This window comes from Parambassis ranga, chromosome 10 (genome assembly GCF_900634625.1).
Source record: "Parambassis ranga chromosome 10, fParRan2.1, whole genome shotgun sequence".
NCBI lineage: Eukaryota > Metazoa > Chordata > Actinopteri > Ambassidae > Parambassis > Parambassis ranga.
Window position 1 is genome coordinate 10897788 of NC_041031.1, and position 15927 is coordinate 10913714.

Here is a 15927-nt window from a genome sequence, read left to right on the forward strand (position 1 = left end):
CTGTGCAGCACTTTGGATGTAATTTAGGGACAAAGCACAGAAAAAAAACACCTGCACAGATGTTAAAGAAATGTCTCTTGTAGTGGTTCCACTCGGGTGGAGCAAGCCTACACTGCAGTTTAGTGGATCAGTAGGCCCTGTCTCATCAGATCAGCAATGAAGAGTCACCCTTGTCTTCAAAATGTCTTACAAGGTACACCGCCCATTGACAGTAAAGCATTCCTGTTGTCTATGGCTCCACCTTGTGGTTAAAAACACACAGGACATTAAAGCTAGTGCCCCTATCTGTATGCATCTGCAGCTATTTAGCCATTTCTTCCCATTTTATTTTTGTACTTTGTGTTTTATCTGTCATTAACTACTCCTGGATTTTGCCTCCTCTCGTATACAGGGTGCCTCAAATCATCTTTCTTTAAATTTCATTGGGTGCTCAGATGAAATAAAAACAACCTGCAACAGAGTCTTTGAGGTGAGTTCTGTCTATGTTGTGCATTAAAATAGTAAAAGACAGACCCATACAAGTGGCTTCTGTCACAAATCTAAGACTTTGTACAATGTGTTTAAAATTCAGAGCATGCATCTAGTAAATCTGCCAAGAACACAAAGTTCTCTGCAGATTTTGCTGCAGAAACATTGTGTGTGGATTCATTGTGTGTGTTTCACACACTGTGCCCATGGCCAACATCTATTTCTGTGGTTCCAGTTATGTGTGACTGTCTTTAGGAATGAGACTGACTATATTACACCCTGGTCCCTCCCCCAGACGCTGTGCTAAAGTAACAGCTGATGTCAGTCCTGCTTAAAGACGTACACACACATGCGTACGTATATATATATATACGCACACACATACACCCACAGTCCTTGTTGGCTACACCCACTCTACAACCTGTGTAGGATCAGGCAGCACCGTCAAAGCCACAGCAGAGAGCCAGCCAAAGGGGAGGAGGGCTCCTGCACCTTCCTCTCCCCAAGACACACAGCACTTGGCACAGGGGAGGCTCCATGCCACGCTCACAAATCCACAATCCAAGCCTTTAATCCCAAGTTACAGCAGACAGAAAAGGGGAGGGCAGTTATCTCAGGTTTTCAGCACCCCCTTGTGCCTGCTTGGATCATGGAGCTGCACTGTCTTCCTACTGAGACCCCCACCACAGCCAGCTCCTGCTCCACGGATCCCCTGTACGACAACTGTCCGCCTTTTGCTCAGCGAGAAAGGGCCAGGGAAAAGGAAATGGAGAGCAGGGTTGTGTCTCCTGCTGTAACCAGATCCCCAGGCCCCAGCAGCCCTCTGCCTGGTCTGGCCCCAGCTGTGTTTGAGGTTCAGACAGTGGTTGGAGGGGGAAGAGGGCCTGGCACCTGGCCAGAACACAGCTACTGCAGCTGGAGAGGCGGCCTGGGAATACAGGCCTGGGAAGCAGAGCTGAGTCCAGGCATAAACAAGGCAAGAGGAGGAGAAAGAGGAGGAGAACAGGGATGTAGCAGGGGAATAGAGGACAGGGCACATCAGAACCAAAGCCCCAGCTCGTTACAGAGTGAAGAGCATCGGAGCGCTCTGTCTCTGTATGATAACATCCCCGATGCTGTAACAGCTGACAGCTTCCCGGAGGACTTTGACATGGAAACAAGCCTCCAGGAAGGTTGGGCTCCTGAACGGGTCTATGGCCTGATGGAGGGCGACAGTGTGAGTGAAGAGATCAGCCTCTCGTCTTCTTGTGAAATAATCCTCTCTAAAAGTTGTTCTGGCAACCAGGACCAGATTTTAGACCAAGAGAGGGAGCATGAACAGGAGCCAGAGCTGGACTCAGGATCCTGTGGATTCATGCAGGGGGAGCTGATGGTGCATCCCCAGCTCCTGATGTCACCTCCTCAACAACATCTTACAGCAAGCTCCCCTCAGCTATGTCAAACTAAGTGCCAGGCCCTTTGGCCTCCTGCTGAAGCCCAGCATCCAAAGCAGCTGCCATCGTCTCCCCGGGTGCCCCCTCCAGTACCTCTGGCTGACCCCTCTGCCAGTGCTCTCCGGAGCCTCCTCACAAGTCTCCAGCAGCAGATAGTCAGGCAGAGGGACGAGTACGAAGCAAGGATAATGAGGTAATTTTGTGTTTTCTGGTAAATTTCTATTTCATAGAACCACATTGCTGGGATTAGTCTCACCATGTAAAAGACAAACAAATGTCTTAACCATAACATGCTTATGCCCTGTATTATTATTGATTGAAGTATAGGAATTTTCCAGCTAGTGGTGTATTTTCAGTGAAGGGTAACACAGTGTTCCCAGGCCTGAAAACATGTGTGTCACTAGAACTGCTTTAATTCCACAGTTGACTCCCAAGCTTCACCCTATATCCTGTTTAGTTCACAGAGGACCACGGGTGGATTAAGTTTCCCACGATGTGTCATGATACAAGCTTTGACTTAATTAAAATAAAACAATGATGTGCCCTCTGCTGAGCTTACTGCTTTATTTAAGTCAGCAGACCCCCATATATGCATGTGTTTTTATAGTGGCAACTAAATCTAAAAACTAAAAAGAATCTTGTTTATGGGTAAACAGCTGGTTGGTATAAAGTACAGCAGGCACAGGCTGTGTGGCTGACATATAGAAAACAGCTCATGACACTGGAAAGAGAGCTAATTTAAGGGGCTATGCTGCTGACCTAGACACAACACATACCTCCTTTATTACTGATATAGATAGAGCAAGCCTCGGTGTAAGGTCATGCATTAGTACTACTAGCTGGCAAGGACAAGAGAATATGACAATTATTTAAGAGTGAATTACAGAAAGGAGACAGAGAGGCACAGATTTCATTCTAAAGGTTAAAGTACCAATCTGTTTGTGTCTTGACACAACTTCTAAGAAGTACAAAAACTTGAATAAAATTAATTACCACCTTAATGGTCACTAACTGCATGGATTATAATTCTGGATGAGTGCTGAAAAATATTTCCATACAATTTCATTAGTAGGTCATAGCTTTCACAGCCCGATTAGACAAAAGATCAGTATAACAGCTTCGAGCAGGCCATTTAACTGTACAATCTGTATTTGATTGGTGAGCTAGTCTTTTGCACCTATTTGTTTTAACACTGCCCCTCTCCCTTCCTTCTCTTGTCACCAGCCTAGAGCAGAGAAATGAAGAGCTGCAGGTAGAGGTTGTCCGTTTAAAAACAAACCTCACCCACCAGAGGCACTGGTACCAGGCTGTCCAGGCCAAGATTGGTGAATCTGAGAGGGCCCGGGCTGCCGCAGAACTACGCAACGCAAAGCTGCAGAGGGAGATGGAGCAGTTCTTTGACACCTTCGGAGAGCTGAACAATGAGGCAAAGAAGACAGAATATATCGTCAAGAGCTTTTGAGGGGATCACTTGTATAGTGCTTGATGAAATGAACAGTATGTGCAAAGGATGGGAAATAAAGGCACGAGATAGTCTGTACACTATAGCCAAGATATTTTATAGTATAACTATGTAGCACATTTCCTCCCTACATAAATGACAGAAAAAAGAATCACTGATTTCCACTTTATTATTTAGTTGGGTTGGGCTAAAGATGTTGATAATTATTGTGGGCATTGCAAACACGTACTGCAGGACATCTCCGGAAATAAAAGGAGAAACAAACTGAGACGTGCAGTGTCTACAGTGGATATTTCTTTCTTTTTTCTTTTTTTTCAAAACACGGTAAACACACAGGATGCTCTGAGCACTGTGATGCTCAGATGTTATCTGCTAAGATTATACAGTGTGATTTGGCCACTCCTCGGGTCATTTAAGGCATGAAAAAATAAGGTCATGGTCGTATACAACGTGGTGCATAAGTCCTCAGTGACTCCATAGTGTCATATTTCTGCATGTCCGTCACACTGTGCAATCCATTGTACAAAAAGCAGCTCCACAGTCCGTTTCCAAGGTATAACTATAAGTTTCAGTCTTGAGCTGCAAAGGTCCTGATTCTGATTCAGGACTCCACAGTCTCCACAGTCTCATTCACATTTTCGACCACAACACATCTGCTTTTTGTTGCCTGCCAAACTTTCTGCATTTCATTTACAAATGGGGCGAATGCCGTCTTAAGGACTATTCAGAGGAGATAGCTAGGAAGAGTGCTGCACAGTACGTTTTGATAACACATACACACACATAGGTCTACAAGGCAAAAAACAACATCTCTCAAACAGGCTTTTGGAACCAAGAACATCAAAGTACTATTCAGGCTTTTCAACAGACAGAGAACCAGGTCTGCCCGGAGCCAAAGAACCAATCACCCAGCCACGATGACTCCAATCCCTGATCTGTCGCACATTCTGTATTAGTATTTTTGGCTCATAACCAAAAACCAGTTTCTCTTGTTCAAAAGCCTGTGAGTAAAAGACGAGAATTCTCTGTATAACTATGGCATCTTATAGGTGCAATGCCTTCATGCAAATTAAACTTACTGCCTTTATGTGTTCTGCTTGTTTGATTTTATGATTATTTTTTTCAGCACTAACAGAATGATCTAGACAAGGAGCAGCCTGTACTTCTGTTTGTCCATGAAATGTTTTAATAAGAAGCTCTACAGCGTTTCCTTGGGCTTTACTGTGGTTGTGTGCAACACTTTGCAAGAACTCAAAAATAAATACTAGATGGATTTTTTGCCAGATTTTCCTGATTTTCAGGATAATGAACTTTTTCGATATACATTGATAGTCAGTACCTTAGGTCAAATGGGGGTGGTTGCAGTATATATACATTTAAAGAGAGAGAGAGGTCAAAAGATATGTTGAATTTCTTAACAAAACAAGCACACCTTATCTATTTGTAATGAAAGGGTCTACACCCACTATGAGTGTCAGATATTGACATCATTACATACAGTACATTATATCAGGAAATAAAACTGTAACACTGCAACCACAGCTTCCCTTAGCTGTCAGAAGTAAATGCTCAAAATCCACATCACTCAAGCCAGTCAATTAAAAAAAAGAAAACTAAACAAAAAAACACTGTGCAGAAAGCATCGCTGTGGAAATCTGTAATACTTCAAGCGTGCTAAAGACTGAACCAAAACTGCAGAACAACATTGATCATCAATGGTTAATCAATTTATGGTAAGTATCTTTTGTTCATTAGGGCGTTGCATGCATGAGAACAGCTGTGGTCTATGTGTAGTGTGCGTCTGCTTTAATTCAATGACACAAACCTCTGATTTGAACTTAATATTCGCTAAAAAAATAAAACTATGCAAATACAGGCATTCGGAACAAACAATAATCCTCCACCTACTCCTGCTAACCTGAAAATCAATATGGATGCATATATACAGAATCAAATTAAACATCCACCAAGAAGAGAAGAGATTTGACACAACTGACAGCATGTATATGTTCAACTTTTAGGCAGCTGTCCAAACAAAGTTTGAAGATGAGGACAATCACACAGAGGAAAAAATAGAAAAATAGACACGTATATGTAAAATAAAAGAGGACAGCAGAAAGAACGAATCACAAAGAGGTGATGACAGGGTTACAAATAAAAAGAAGGGTGATGCTGTTAATAGGAACCTAGGCAGGCAGACACACAGAGACATGTGGCGATGGACTGTGTTCACTGGCTCTCGTCCAGTGGTCCTGTCAGCGTGTCGATGCTGCTGCTGTCTGTGTCCGAGGCCAATGTGTGCTCCGTGGACATGGACGAGATGTCATTGGCTGAGGAGGACTGGGAGGCTGAACCTGACACCACATCTGACACATGACACACACACAATGAAGCAGCATATGATTAACACCTCAAATGATATTCTTTGTATAAATAAAAGAAAACAGTGCATGTAGGTACCTGAGCAATCGTCTTTCATCAGACCATTCTTGTTTCTCTCCTCCCAGTCAATAACCTCTTCATAAATAAGTTCTGGGGAGAAATAGAGAATGTTAGCTGCCATCAGTGTAGCTTTATACCTTAAAGGACTAATGTGTAGGATTTGGTGACATCTGGTGTTGACCTTGCAGATTGCAACCAAAGAAGAGGAAGGAAAGAGGAGGATGAGGCAGAGGTTCTCGCCTCTGCCTCATCCTCCTCTTTTTACGTACATAGGATCGGCCTCCACTTTAACGTAAAAACCTTTTTGGTTTGTCCCATTTGGGCTAATGGGGAATTCTGTAAGAAGACTATCTCTCTATGCAAACATGGAGGGCATGTTCTAAGCTAACAAAAATACATTTACCACACCCACACACACAAACACACAGACTACTACACAGTGCTCTTTTAGGTACCAAATGGTGAACAACATAAAAGCAGATGAATTACCTCACAGCTTCTTCCATGGGCTCCTCAAAATGTCCACAGATGCCATTAATCGCTCCATAATTTTCTTGAATTTAAATTTGTTTTTCCTTCTTTTTGTTTGCAGGCGGCATGATAAAATAATTTGAAATTATTTTTTTAAAGGTTTGTGTGAAGTGTGATTTGTAGCTGCAGATATTTGTTTACCGACGGATGTGCTTTTGTTATCTCAGAATTCACCAAAAAACAGCTTGGTGCATCTTCAAATGTACACATAGTTGTGCACGTGAGTTATGAATAGTACTTCTACCTTTAAAGTACATTCTGTCAGTAAAACCAGCTGAGGATTTCCTTTGTTGTTTTAATTTGTTTATTATTGCTAGTAGTATTTGCTAGTTTTGCTCAAAACATAATCATTATTTTTTTGTCATTTGTTAAAATAATTTAAAAGTGTTGTTCTCTGTTTAAATCATCTTTTCTGTACCTATTTGAAATCCACTTGTGAACTAAGGTGCACTGCTGTAAGTCACCCTGTAGAGGGCAGTGTATCCTACCTTTCCACTGCTCGATGGTGTGCTCTCGCTCTTCCAGCTGCTTATCTGAAATCTGGGGAGGAGGCTGAGAAAAAAGAAACACATATAATCCAAACAAGGTCACATGTAACCACAGGCCTGAATAAATGTGCTGGACTCGAGTGGTTTCCTCACCGCGTCTGCTTCTGCCGGGTCGTACCACACGTGAATGTAGGGGTGATTGAGGGCTTCTTCTACGGAGATGCGGCATTCAGGATCAATGACCAGCATTTTGGAAAGCAAATCCCGTGCTTGACCCGCTGTTATGGCAACACAGGAAGAGTAGTGTTACTATGGAAACAGACCAATGACTTCACTTCATTTAAGTGGTCTTCATAAGAAGTTATGACTTTCCCTTGCGGTATTGGGTAACATTCCTGGCAGTGTCAAGATTTGTTCTCCTGTTTCAGTGATGTGATCTCTACTTCTTAATGCAGATTATAGAAAAACTCCTCTGACTTGCATGGTCATTCTGTGAAATGGTTACACAAGGGTAATTCTTTTCAGCTTTTTACTGGGGAATGTTCTATTACTTTGCATTTATGCATTTAAACTTTCATTAAAGGAGATTATGTGATTTAGCATTGAGTGTTCTTACTCTTCAGTTTGTCATGTTCAGAATCAGAAGGAAATGCCCAGTCTGGGAAAAGATCTGCAAAGCTGACGCCGGGATACTGTGGCTTGTTCATCACGTAGTTCCTCACAGTCTCCATCAGTCTGTTCATAAACTCCAGGCTGGGTGTGCCCAGAACTTCAATCACCTTATTCCACTGGTCAATGTCTGAACAACACACTTGTTATGGAAAAAAAGGCACAGAAATGACGATGTACCTTGTGTAACATGTAAACATATGTACAAGCTTTGCTGTGGTAAACAGCAGAATAATATTGTGTTAATACAGAAACATGTTCTGCAATGCTCACACTGTGTTCTTACTGTGCCACTTATACGGGTTATCAGAGGGGTAAACTTCTATATGTGTGCTAAATTTCATGCTAATCTATCTAGTAGTTACTAAGGAAAAACACAAATTATACGTGTCAACCAGACAGCGGCCCTTAAGAAAAGGTTTGGGGATGAGCAAAACACTGATGGTAGTACCACAAACCTTAGCACCATTTTAGCATAGCCAAAAATGGTCTGTTGCTTTACAATTGAAGAAGTCGATTACTTGCCAAGACGAAAAGCAATCTATCCTCAAATCACACTTGTGCCTTGCTTCTATTCTCGGCTAGCTGGAGGCAAACATGGGTGCCACTGATGCTGGTAGCTGGTGAGTGAAGAGGTGACCAAACCCATTAGACACAGAAAAACAGCCAATATAAATGCAAATGATGTGAATCACTTCAGTTTGATTCCTTTAACATATAAAGGGGTAACAAATATTTGAACATCAACCACACAGGCACATTTTACGCCATCTGAAAACTATGAGTGGTTCAATTCAACAGTTAATGTTAACAGGGGGTAACACAAAGTCTCAACAAAAAAAACCATAACATTGATGTTGGTTTGATGGAGGGTGACAGATGCAAGAAGAGGAACAACAAGTGGCATAAAGGCGATGAGAGCGGTGAAGGATACGATCGGTGCCTTGGAAGATGACGCTGCCCTTTACCATCTCTCCCATGATACACCCCACTGACCAGATGTCCACTGGGAACAGAGAATACACAAGCAAACACAAAAACACACACAGACACACACAAGCACACAAAAAAAGGTATTAAATAAAATGATCACACAACATGTAAAATCACATATGGAAGCTGTGCAGGTGAACATCATGCTCTGTGGTTTAAATCTGAATGACAAACACTGAAATGAAAAACACAAGCTCTCATTATTTTGGTCCATGCTCTAGCTGTTCACGCGGCCTGATGCTTCAACTCTCTGGCTTGAGAACCAGTCACAGCCTTCCAGGCCTTTCTCCTCGGCTCTGCTTATCAGTTTACACAGCTGTTGCTCACTTTCCTTGTGTGCCGGCGCTTTGCAGAGTAGGATGTATTTTCTCTCTCTCTCTCTAAGTTGACTGTTTGCTTGAGAGTGTTTATAAGTGGCAAACAGCCATTAACTCTTCTATTCCCCCTATTTCTGTTTCACTGAAGCTGAAAGCTCTCTGTGATAATGTCTCCTGATCTGTACAGAGAGCACACTGCCAAGTCTGTATAAACATTACATAAAACATGAACATAAATTTTAGGCAGGCAACACTATAAACAAGGAGCTACACTCTTGAATTTGCACAAAGGACTCTCACCAAAAGCGATAGGTCAAGTCGCAGAAAAGCCTGATTAGGCTGATGACAACTTCCTGCTTGTAATTCTACATCGATGTGAGGTTTCAGGTTTCATGCGGAGCATTGTTGTTCAGCTACCTCAGAAAAGATTTGAATGACCAGACTCCGTTGTCTAGACAAACAATATCATGGTTCAGGTTTGTCTGACTTCTTTAACATATATTCTACACATTCATTTCTCTATGGAGTGTATACTCTCAGTGAAGTAACTACTGGTACTATTTTCTATCTCTGGAATTTGTTTCAATGAAATAAACTACATAAGATTTCCCTTTAAAGAACAAAACAACAAACATGTCGGTGATTTTTGTCTCTGCCAAAAAAAGAATAGCTACTAAGTTTTAGATGACAAACAAGGAAGGATACAGTCCTTTCCAGGAAAGAGGACTTTGTGAGAGATCATTTCAGCCATTATGCAGCCAACCGACCACAGGTCCACTGGAGCAGAGTAATGGCACAATAAGACATCTATTGGCAGTGTCAATAACCATTGCAGCCAAACTTGTTGCCCCACAGAAGCACGAACCAATCAAAAGTATGAGCAATATGGTGAACAATGAGCCTGCACCATCTATTAAGCTGTGCTTTAACAAACACTGTGTTACAGGGATTTCTAAGACCAACCACAAAATCATAATGGTGTCTCTAAACAAGTCAACATCAATCGCTAATGGCAGTTATATTGTTCCAAATTCCACAGAGAGCCACAGTTAATTTATATTTGATGGTGCATGCAGCTTCAAAGGTAAAAAAACAGAACTGGAAAAACTGGAAAGTGCCAACATGTCCTAAACTGTTAATCATTTGCATGCTGTGAAAAGTGTTACTTTAAAGCTTATGTATCTATATTCCTTTATCTAGATTCAACTACAACAGCTTGCTGCTTTAAAACTCACCATTCTCCTTATACTTCATGCCGAGAATAACCTCCGGGGCGCGGTAGTATCTGGTCACCACGTATGGGGTCATCATGAAATTAGTGCAGGCTGTCCTAGCCAGGCCAAAGTCCAAAATCTTCAGAGTGCAATCAGACTTCACCACAATGTTACTGGGCTTCAGATCCTGAGGGGACAGAAAATCTCTAAGTCTACAAAAAAATATGAACAAATAATATCTGTTTCTTTAGAGATGTTTTAGTGTCATTTCTTCTTCTTCTTCTCACAAATCAATACTTGACTGTGAGTTATTGACGATTTATTTGGTGGTTCTGCTCATTTGGTCCACAGCACATTGCTGCTTGTATTCACCCTGTGTATGATGCCAGCAGAGTGCAGGTGTCTGATGCCACACAGGATCTGGTAGAGCAGGTAGGACATCCTCTCATGGTCCAGGTCCATGTGGATCACCTGGCATAGGCTGGCATCCATCAGCTCCATCACCAGATACCTGAGGAGGGGCAAAGAAATCAGTGACATAAATATTGTGCAAGAATAAATGCTTTGAGTACAGAAAAGAAATAGAAAAAGAATCCAAGCAAAAAAATCAATGGCAACAGTATAGAGCAGAGTGACAAGTGAACGGTGGGTGTTAGTAAAATGAAAAATTTGAGCTAAAAGTCCTGTGTAGAGTCATTTTTTAGGACAGAAAACACTCACAGGTCCTGGAATTCCTCCAGGGACTTCTGAGGCGTGAAAACATTGATCAGACGGATGATCTGCAAGCAGAGAGACAGGCCATTAGTCCACTCTGTTACTCTCCCATCTACAGTACATTCACTTCACCGTGGAGAGCTATGAAACTAAGGCCAGAGCATTAAGAGGGTTTGTCTGGATTCTCTTATACTGAGCCACAAACTTTATCAGCATTGCAGAGCAACGACTGTCTTTGTTTTCTAAAGTTTGTCTTGTTTAAATTTAATGGACCGTTAAAATACTTATGCACTGTTGACAGTCAATTTCCCCATACTTCTGCAAATCCCAAAGAAAGGGTTGAATATTTAACAATACACACAAGAAGATATACGCCTTACATTTTAAATCCATTTGCATAATGATTGTATATAAAACATAAAACACTTCTTCAAGCAGGTACAAAATTAGTTTTATAATAAACCTGAGACTTACATTTTTGTGGTTGACACATTTGAGTAGTACCAGCTCCCTGTAGGCACGCTTAGCATGGGTCTGGTTCTGAAAGGGCCGACACAGCTTCTTCACTGCCACTGGTATACCAAGGACTGTATCTAGAGCAGAGCTGTTCACACATTGCACAGTGAACAGACAGAAAGAAAGGTTATCAGAGGGAAAATCATTGGCAACACTTTTTTTTTATGATTTATCTTTGATGAAAAACACTGTGAGATCGGTGAAATTTTTTCCCTCTTCAATTCAAACCTTAATCAGTAATCAATTCCCTAAAGGACAGGAATCTGTAATAAAAAGGACAGCAGCCAGACTGCTGCTTGCAACCACAAGGGCTTGTAATGTTTAAATAGACACTATGTCTATGAAAAGCTATAATATCAATACAAGCCAATTTTACTGCAGTCTATGTGTTGGACCTCGTGACCCAAAATATGCTGTGCGGTGGGATGTACTATCAGCTGCAGGACCATAAAACTGAGCCTGTAAAGGAAACTAATGTGTTACAGTGAAATGAGGTATTAGCAGAAACACTGTGAAAACTGTGTGCTTCTGACATTCGACGGCTACATGTACAGTTACAATTTTGTCACCAGTGATTTAACTATAAAGTTGTCGGCTTTAGCTGGTTACAGTATCATTAAAAAACGAAAACATTTTGCAGCTTGCATCACAGGGAAATGTGAACACAGTGGAAAGCTATGCAGTTATATTAGCATGTGTGGAAGGTCCATAGCCAACTAATAAAAGCACAGCCTCTCACCAGACAATGCCTTGGGCCCCGGAGCCGATGGCACGGAGCTGCTGGTAGCGCTTCAGTACAGTGAAGGTGGAGTCTCCCACCTGAACACTGTAGAACTGGCCCTCTGCCTCACTCATCCTGCTGAGTAGTCAGGACCACCGGCACTGTCTGCAAAAGATCAACACACACACACACACACAAAAAACAGATAAACACCCAAGCAGCATGACTGAGTCAAGGCCAATCATTTCCGCTGTACACCAAGTCTCCAAATGGTGAGGCAGAATGGTAAACAAGTTCTCACAGCCTACATCAGTGAGATATTACACTGCAGAAAGATTACTCATTTCATTTTTAGTCAAGTCTAATCCAACCAATCTCATCCCTTTGTGCCCAGTTTGGTGAGCTGACAAAGGTAGCAGTAGGTTGGAGCTGAAGTCAAAGCTGTTTTTGGAGTATGCAGATCACAGATAAAAGAGGAGGCCAACAGCTTGGAGATCCTAAGGCTCCCTCTGCCATCTCTAAACTGATGCACACACACACACTAACAGGGAACATGTGAGCAGTGCATACTTTTAGTATAGAGTACCTACAGCCAACAGCACAAAATGAGCAGATATGTTAATAAGACACATGATGAAAACAAACATGGCAGTGTTAGCACTGATTCCTAAGGCAGGAGGGGTATTATTCTTGGCCATCATTTCTGTTAGTGTGTGTGTGTGGGCGAAGACACACAATCGTGTAGCTATGCAACAGTGAGCAGTCCTAGCTGTTTGTCATTCCTTCAGAAAAGGGTTAAATGGAGTCTGATTTTTGGCCTTTTTGATTAGACAGGGAAGCAAAGACGATGCAGTCGCTAGTATTCATGGTCAGAGACAAAGTGCGGAACAGAAAGAAGCAGCGGGAGAGAGGTTAGGATCGAACAGAACCAAAAACACCTCAGGCTGCTTCGGTTGTGAAGCAACTCACTCTCAGCTTTCACAGTGATGATGTGACAGCATCAGTGAGAAATGAGTTACATCAGTAGTCAGGTGACTCTCAGTTTGAAATGATAATGGAGGGAGAAAAATTAATCCTTATTCATGTTGAGGTACTGTATCTATGTCTTCATTTGATTTGATATTCTGCTAGTCATCCTATTATTGGTTTATTTTGGCGTCTTTGTTCTGAAGTGTTTGTTACTCATAAATCCTGCTTTAAAATATGCCACAAATTCTATTTTCTGTATTGTTTCGTAAATGCACCCACACAGGAAACAAATGCCTTCATCTCTAGGTGTGAATCTGCAACCACACCATTACTCAGATGAAAAATGAAACCATCTCAACCATAAATACTTTCTCCCCCTGCTTCCTTGGACACATGTACATCCAGCTGGCTCCCCTACTAAACCCAAGGGGAAGGCTGCAAAGACCTTTGTTTCCTTTATCCTTCTCCTCTCTTTTACTTCCTCTCCCTTACATTCATCCACCACTCAGCCCTTCCTCTACACAGATTTCTGAAAGGTCCTGACAGATACACTTTCTATGAATATCATTAGAACTTTTTTTTATTACACAATCATTTGAAATGCAGGTGCCGGCGATAAAGGCATGCTAGTGCCTAACCTGCAGTTAGGAAACAAAGGCTCCCTTCCAAAACATCTAATGTGCTAATTCACAAAACACATATCCAGCTAAAGAATGCGATGAAGGGGCCATTAATCATAACGAAACAACATTTATGCTACTGCCGGCACAGCCCATGTACAATCCTTCACTTGCTGCCACGCTAGTCACGATAATAGTTGACTCAGCACAGATGTAAAGACATTGACAGGAAACAACAGAGTTTGATGAAAATGGCATGTTAGCTCAGAAAGCCAAACAGACACACAAGCAGACACCTGTTATTGTGCAGCCAGGAGGTACAGAGGAATTTGTTCTGATTCAAAGAGGGATTCGATTAGTGTAGATGAAAGTTAACATCCACGAGGGAATAGCTTAGGACACTGCAGGTACACAAGTAGGGTACATCAAAGAGGTACAGGATATAAAGGAACAGAATAAACAAATCAAAGCATTAATCATTTGGTTCCTATCACATTACTAGCCCTCAGTAAGGGTAGCATCATGACACATCTCGTCTTGTAAACATACACAACATAATTATGACTGACAATAGCTAGCTGATAAATTTAGAAGTTTTACTTACACAAATTATTCATTTTCCAGCAGTTTCCTCCCAAAAAGTGTCTTTAAGCACTACTCTTACCCTGACAATGCATGTCTCAGATCTGTGTGCTGTAAATATATATGTGTCCCTGCCTAAACCAGACAATTACTGAGTGACCCACTCTATTGGATTATATGTGGTGACATGTGCCATCATTCAAATAATAAACATACAGTGCCAAAGGGCTGAAAGTCAAAACAAAGTAGTTTCATATTAAAATGTGTCAGTATGAGAACATATAGGGAAATGTTATCACTGCATTCCTGAAGTATAGTTTTATAATTCTTCTTAAACTGAAGGATTGGGGGCGAGAGTACACTTGTCTTCTTTTCATCCATAAAGAACATAATTTGTGAGAAGTGACCGTCGCACCAACATCACCATCTTCAATCCAAACCCTTCTTTTCTACTGTCCAGTTTAGTGTAGTCCAGCCTTGGGGTCTGATATGACTCTTGGTTGGGAACTAGATGGGAGTCAGTGAGCTGGCTATGATATCAGATTAGCATGGCCTGAAGACTCAGCACCACTTCTTCATATAGCTGGGTTACACAGTAAGGGGTGGGTGAAACTGAATCTAGGCTGCTGCTGCAAATGCACTTGGGATGTCAACTGAGGCTGCAAGACCTGGAAGAGGATGAAGGATGCAAAGGATGACAGTGCCACAAATTTTCTGCTTAACATGTCTCCTAAAACCCAGCAAAGACAGACACAGTCTTCCCATCCTTCCATGTTGTTTATATGTATGATCCCATTGTATTGCTGGGTAACAACAGTCCATGGCAGTCTGTTTACGCTTTGACATGACAGATTAATCCAGTGTACTCATGGTGCCTGATTCACTGACAAGCTTATACTTGCCTGTCACATGCCAAATAAACTAGAAGAGGGTAAAATATAGCACTAGCTTTCATCACATCTGTACCCTGTGTAGGTGGCAAGTTGAAAACCTGAGCATACTGGCCTACTGCCATTCACATGAGCTAAAAGTTCATCAGTTACGAATAATGACCAGGCTGTGTCATGGCAGAGATGTAAAGCAGGGAATTTATGTCATTCCCTCATGTAGCTCGCCTGCTCTAAAACACACACACACACACACACACACACACACACACACACACACACACACACACGGAGGTATGAAGTCACCCGTGTATGACAGACTGTGGCCGTAGCGCTTCCACACAGTCACAAATCATTGGCCAAAGTTACAGCAACATAACCGTCGGTTAAATTCCCCTCCCGTCTGTCAGGGCAATAAGCTACCGGGGCCTGCTTTATCGGTATTTTTTAATTCTATCGGCAGCAATGCGGTAGTCGAGCCACCGGGTCTGAAATGAGAGCTCGGACGGACGGACGGCAAGAGGCGGCGGCGGCAGCAGCACCAGCAGCCGTAGCGGTGAGACCTACCTTCTCCCTTCGCTCCTAGAGCACTCCCATGCATCGAAGACACTGAAGAAACTCTCTCCCCGTTTTTCAGGCACAGTCGAGATTTGGAAAAGTTTAGGAGAACGCCCGGCCCGGCTGTCACGACTAATAGACCTTCCTCTAGTTCCTAGCTAACTCCAGCAGCAGCAGCCACGGAGGGACGGTGCGGAGGAAGGGAACGGCACGAGCAGAGACCAGCACAGCGGTGACGTCATCACGCACCGCATACGCAATTTTTTTTTTTAAACATAAAAAAGTAAACATAAAACTTTTCTGTTTAATGCAGCAAGAACTGGTCATAATCAAAATGAAACAC

At 42.2% G+C, this 15927-nt stretch overlaps 2 protein-coding genes across 3 annotated transcripts; one reads left to right on the forward strand and one right to left on the reverse strand.

Annotated features, from left to right (window-relative positions):
- Positions 1 to 872: 872 nt before the first annotated feature.
- On the forward strand, positions 873 to 3631 carry LOC114442167 (rho GTPase-activating protein 24-like). The gene is made up of 2 exons (XM_028415503.1): positions 873 to 2094; positions 3126 to 3631. The coding sequence occupies exons 1-2, from the start codon at positions 1118 to 1120 to the stop codon at positions 3361 to 3363; spliced, it is 1215 nt and encodes a 404-aa protein (XP_028271304.1). The 5' UTR covers positions 873 to 1117; the 3' UTR covers positions 3364 to 3631.
- On the reverse strand, positions 3518 to 15786 carry mapk9 (mitogen-activated protein kinase 9). Of its 2 annotated transcripts, XM_028415501.1 has the most exons (12): positions 15594 to 15786; positions 11987 to 12133; positions 11206 to 11335; positions 10738 to 10796; positions 10390 to 10528; positions 10039 to 10204; positions 8428 to 8499; positions 7441 to 7623; positions 6978 to 7102; positions 6825 to 6888; positions 5824 to 5895; positions 3523 to 5729 (listed from the first exon to the last, which is right to left on the reverse strand). In XM_028415501.1, exons 2-12 carry the CDS (start codon positions 12100 to 12102, stop codon positions 5593 to 5595), a joined length of 1263 nt encoding a protein of 420 aa, XP_028271302.1. In that variant the 5' UTR covers positions 12103 to 12133; positions 15594 to 15786; the 3' UTR covers positions 3523 to 5592. The 2 variants fall into 2 exon arrangements, with proteins under 2 accessions (XP_028271303.1, XP_028271302.1); XM_028415502.1 differs by lacking the exon at positions 15594 to 15786 and having other exon boundaries at positions 3518 to 5729; positions 11987 to 12105.
- Positions 15787 to 15927: the final 141 nt, after the last annotated feature.

Coding starts and splice junctions, on each gene's coding strand:
- LOC114442167 (XM_028415503.1), top strand. CDS start 1,118: ATGGAGCTGCACTGTCTTCCTACTGAGACCCCCACCACAGCCAGCTCC. Junction 2,095..3,125: donor TACGAAGCAAGGATAATGAG/GTAATTTTGTGT, acceptor TCTTGTCACCAG/CCTAGAGCAGAGAAATGAAG.
- mapk9 (XM_028415502.1), bottom strand. CDS start 12,102: ATGAGTGAGGCAGAGGGCCAGTTCTACAGTGTTCAGGTGGGAGACTCC. Junction 10,797..11,205: donor AATGTGTCAACCACAAAAAT/GTAAGTCTCAGG, acceptor CTCTGCTTGCAG/ATCATCCGTCTGATCAATGT. Junction 5,896..6,824: donor CACCATCGAGCAGTGGAAAG/GTAGGATACACT, acceptor ATTTCTCCCCAG/AACTTATTTATGAAGAGGTT.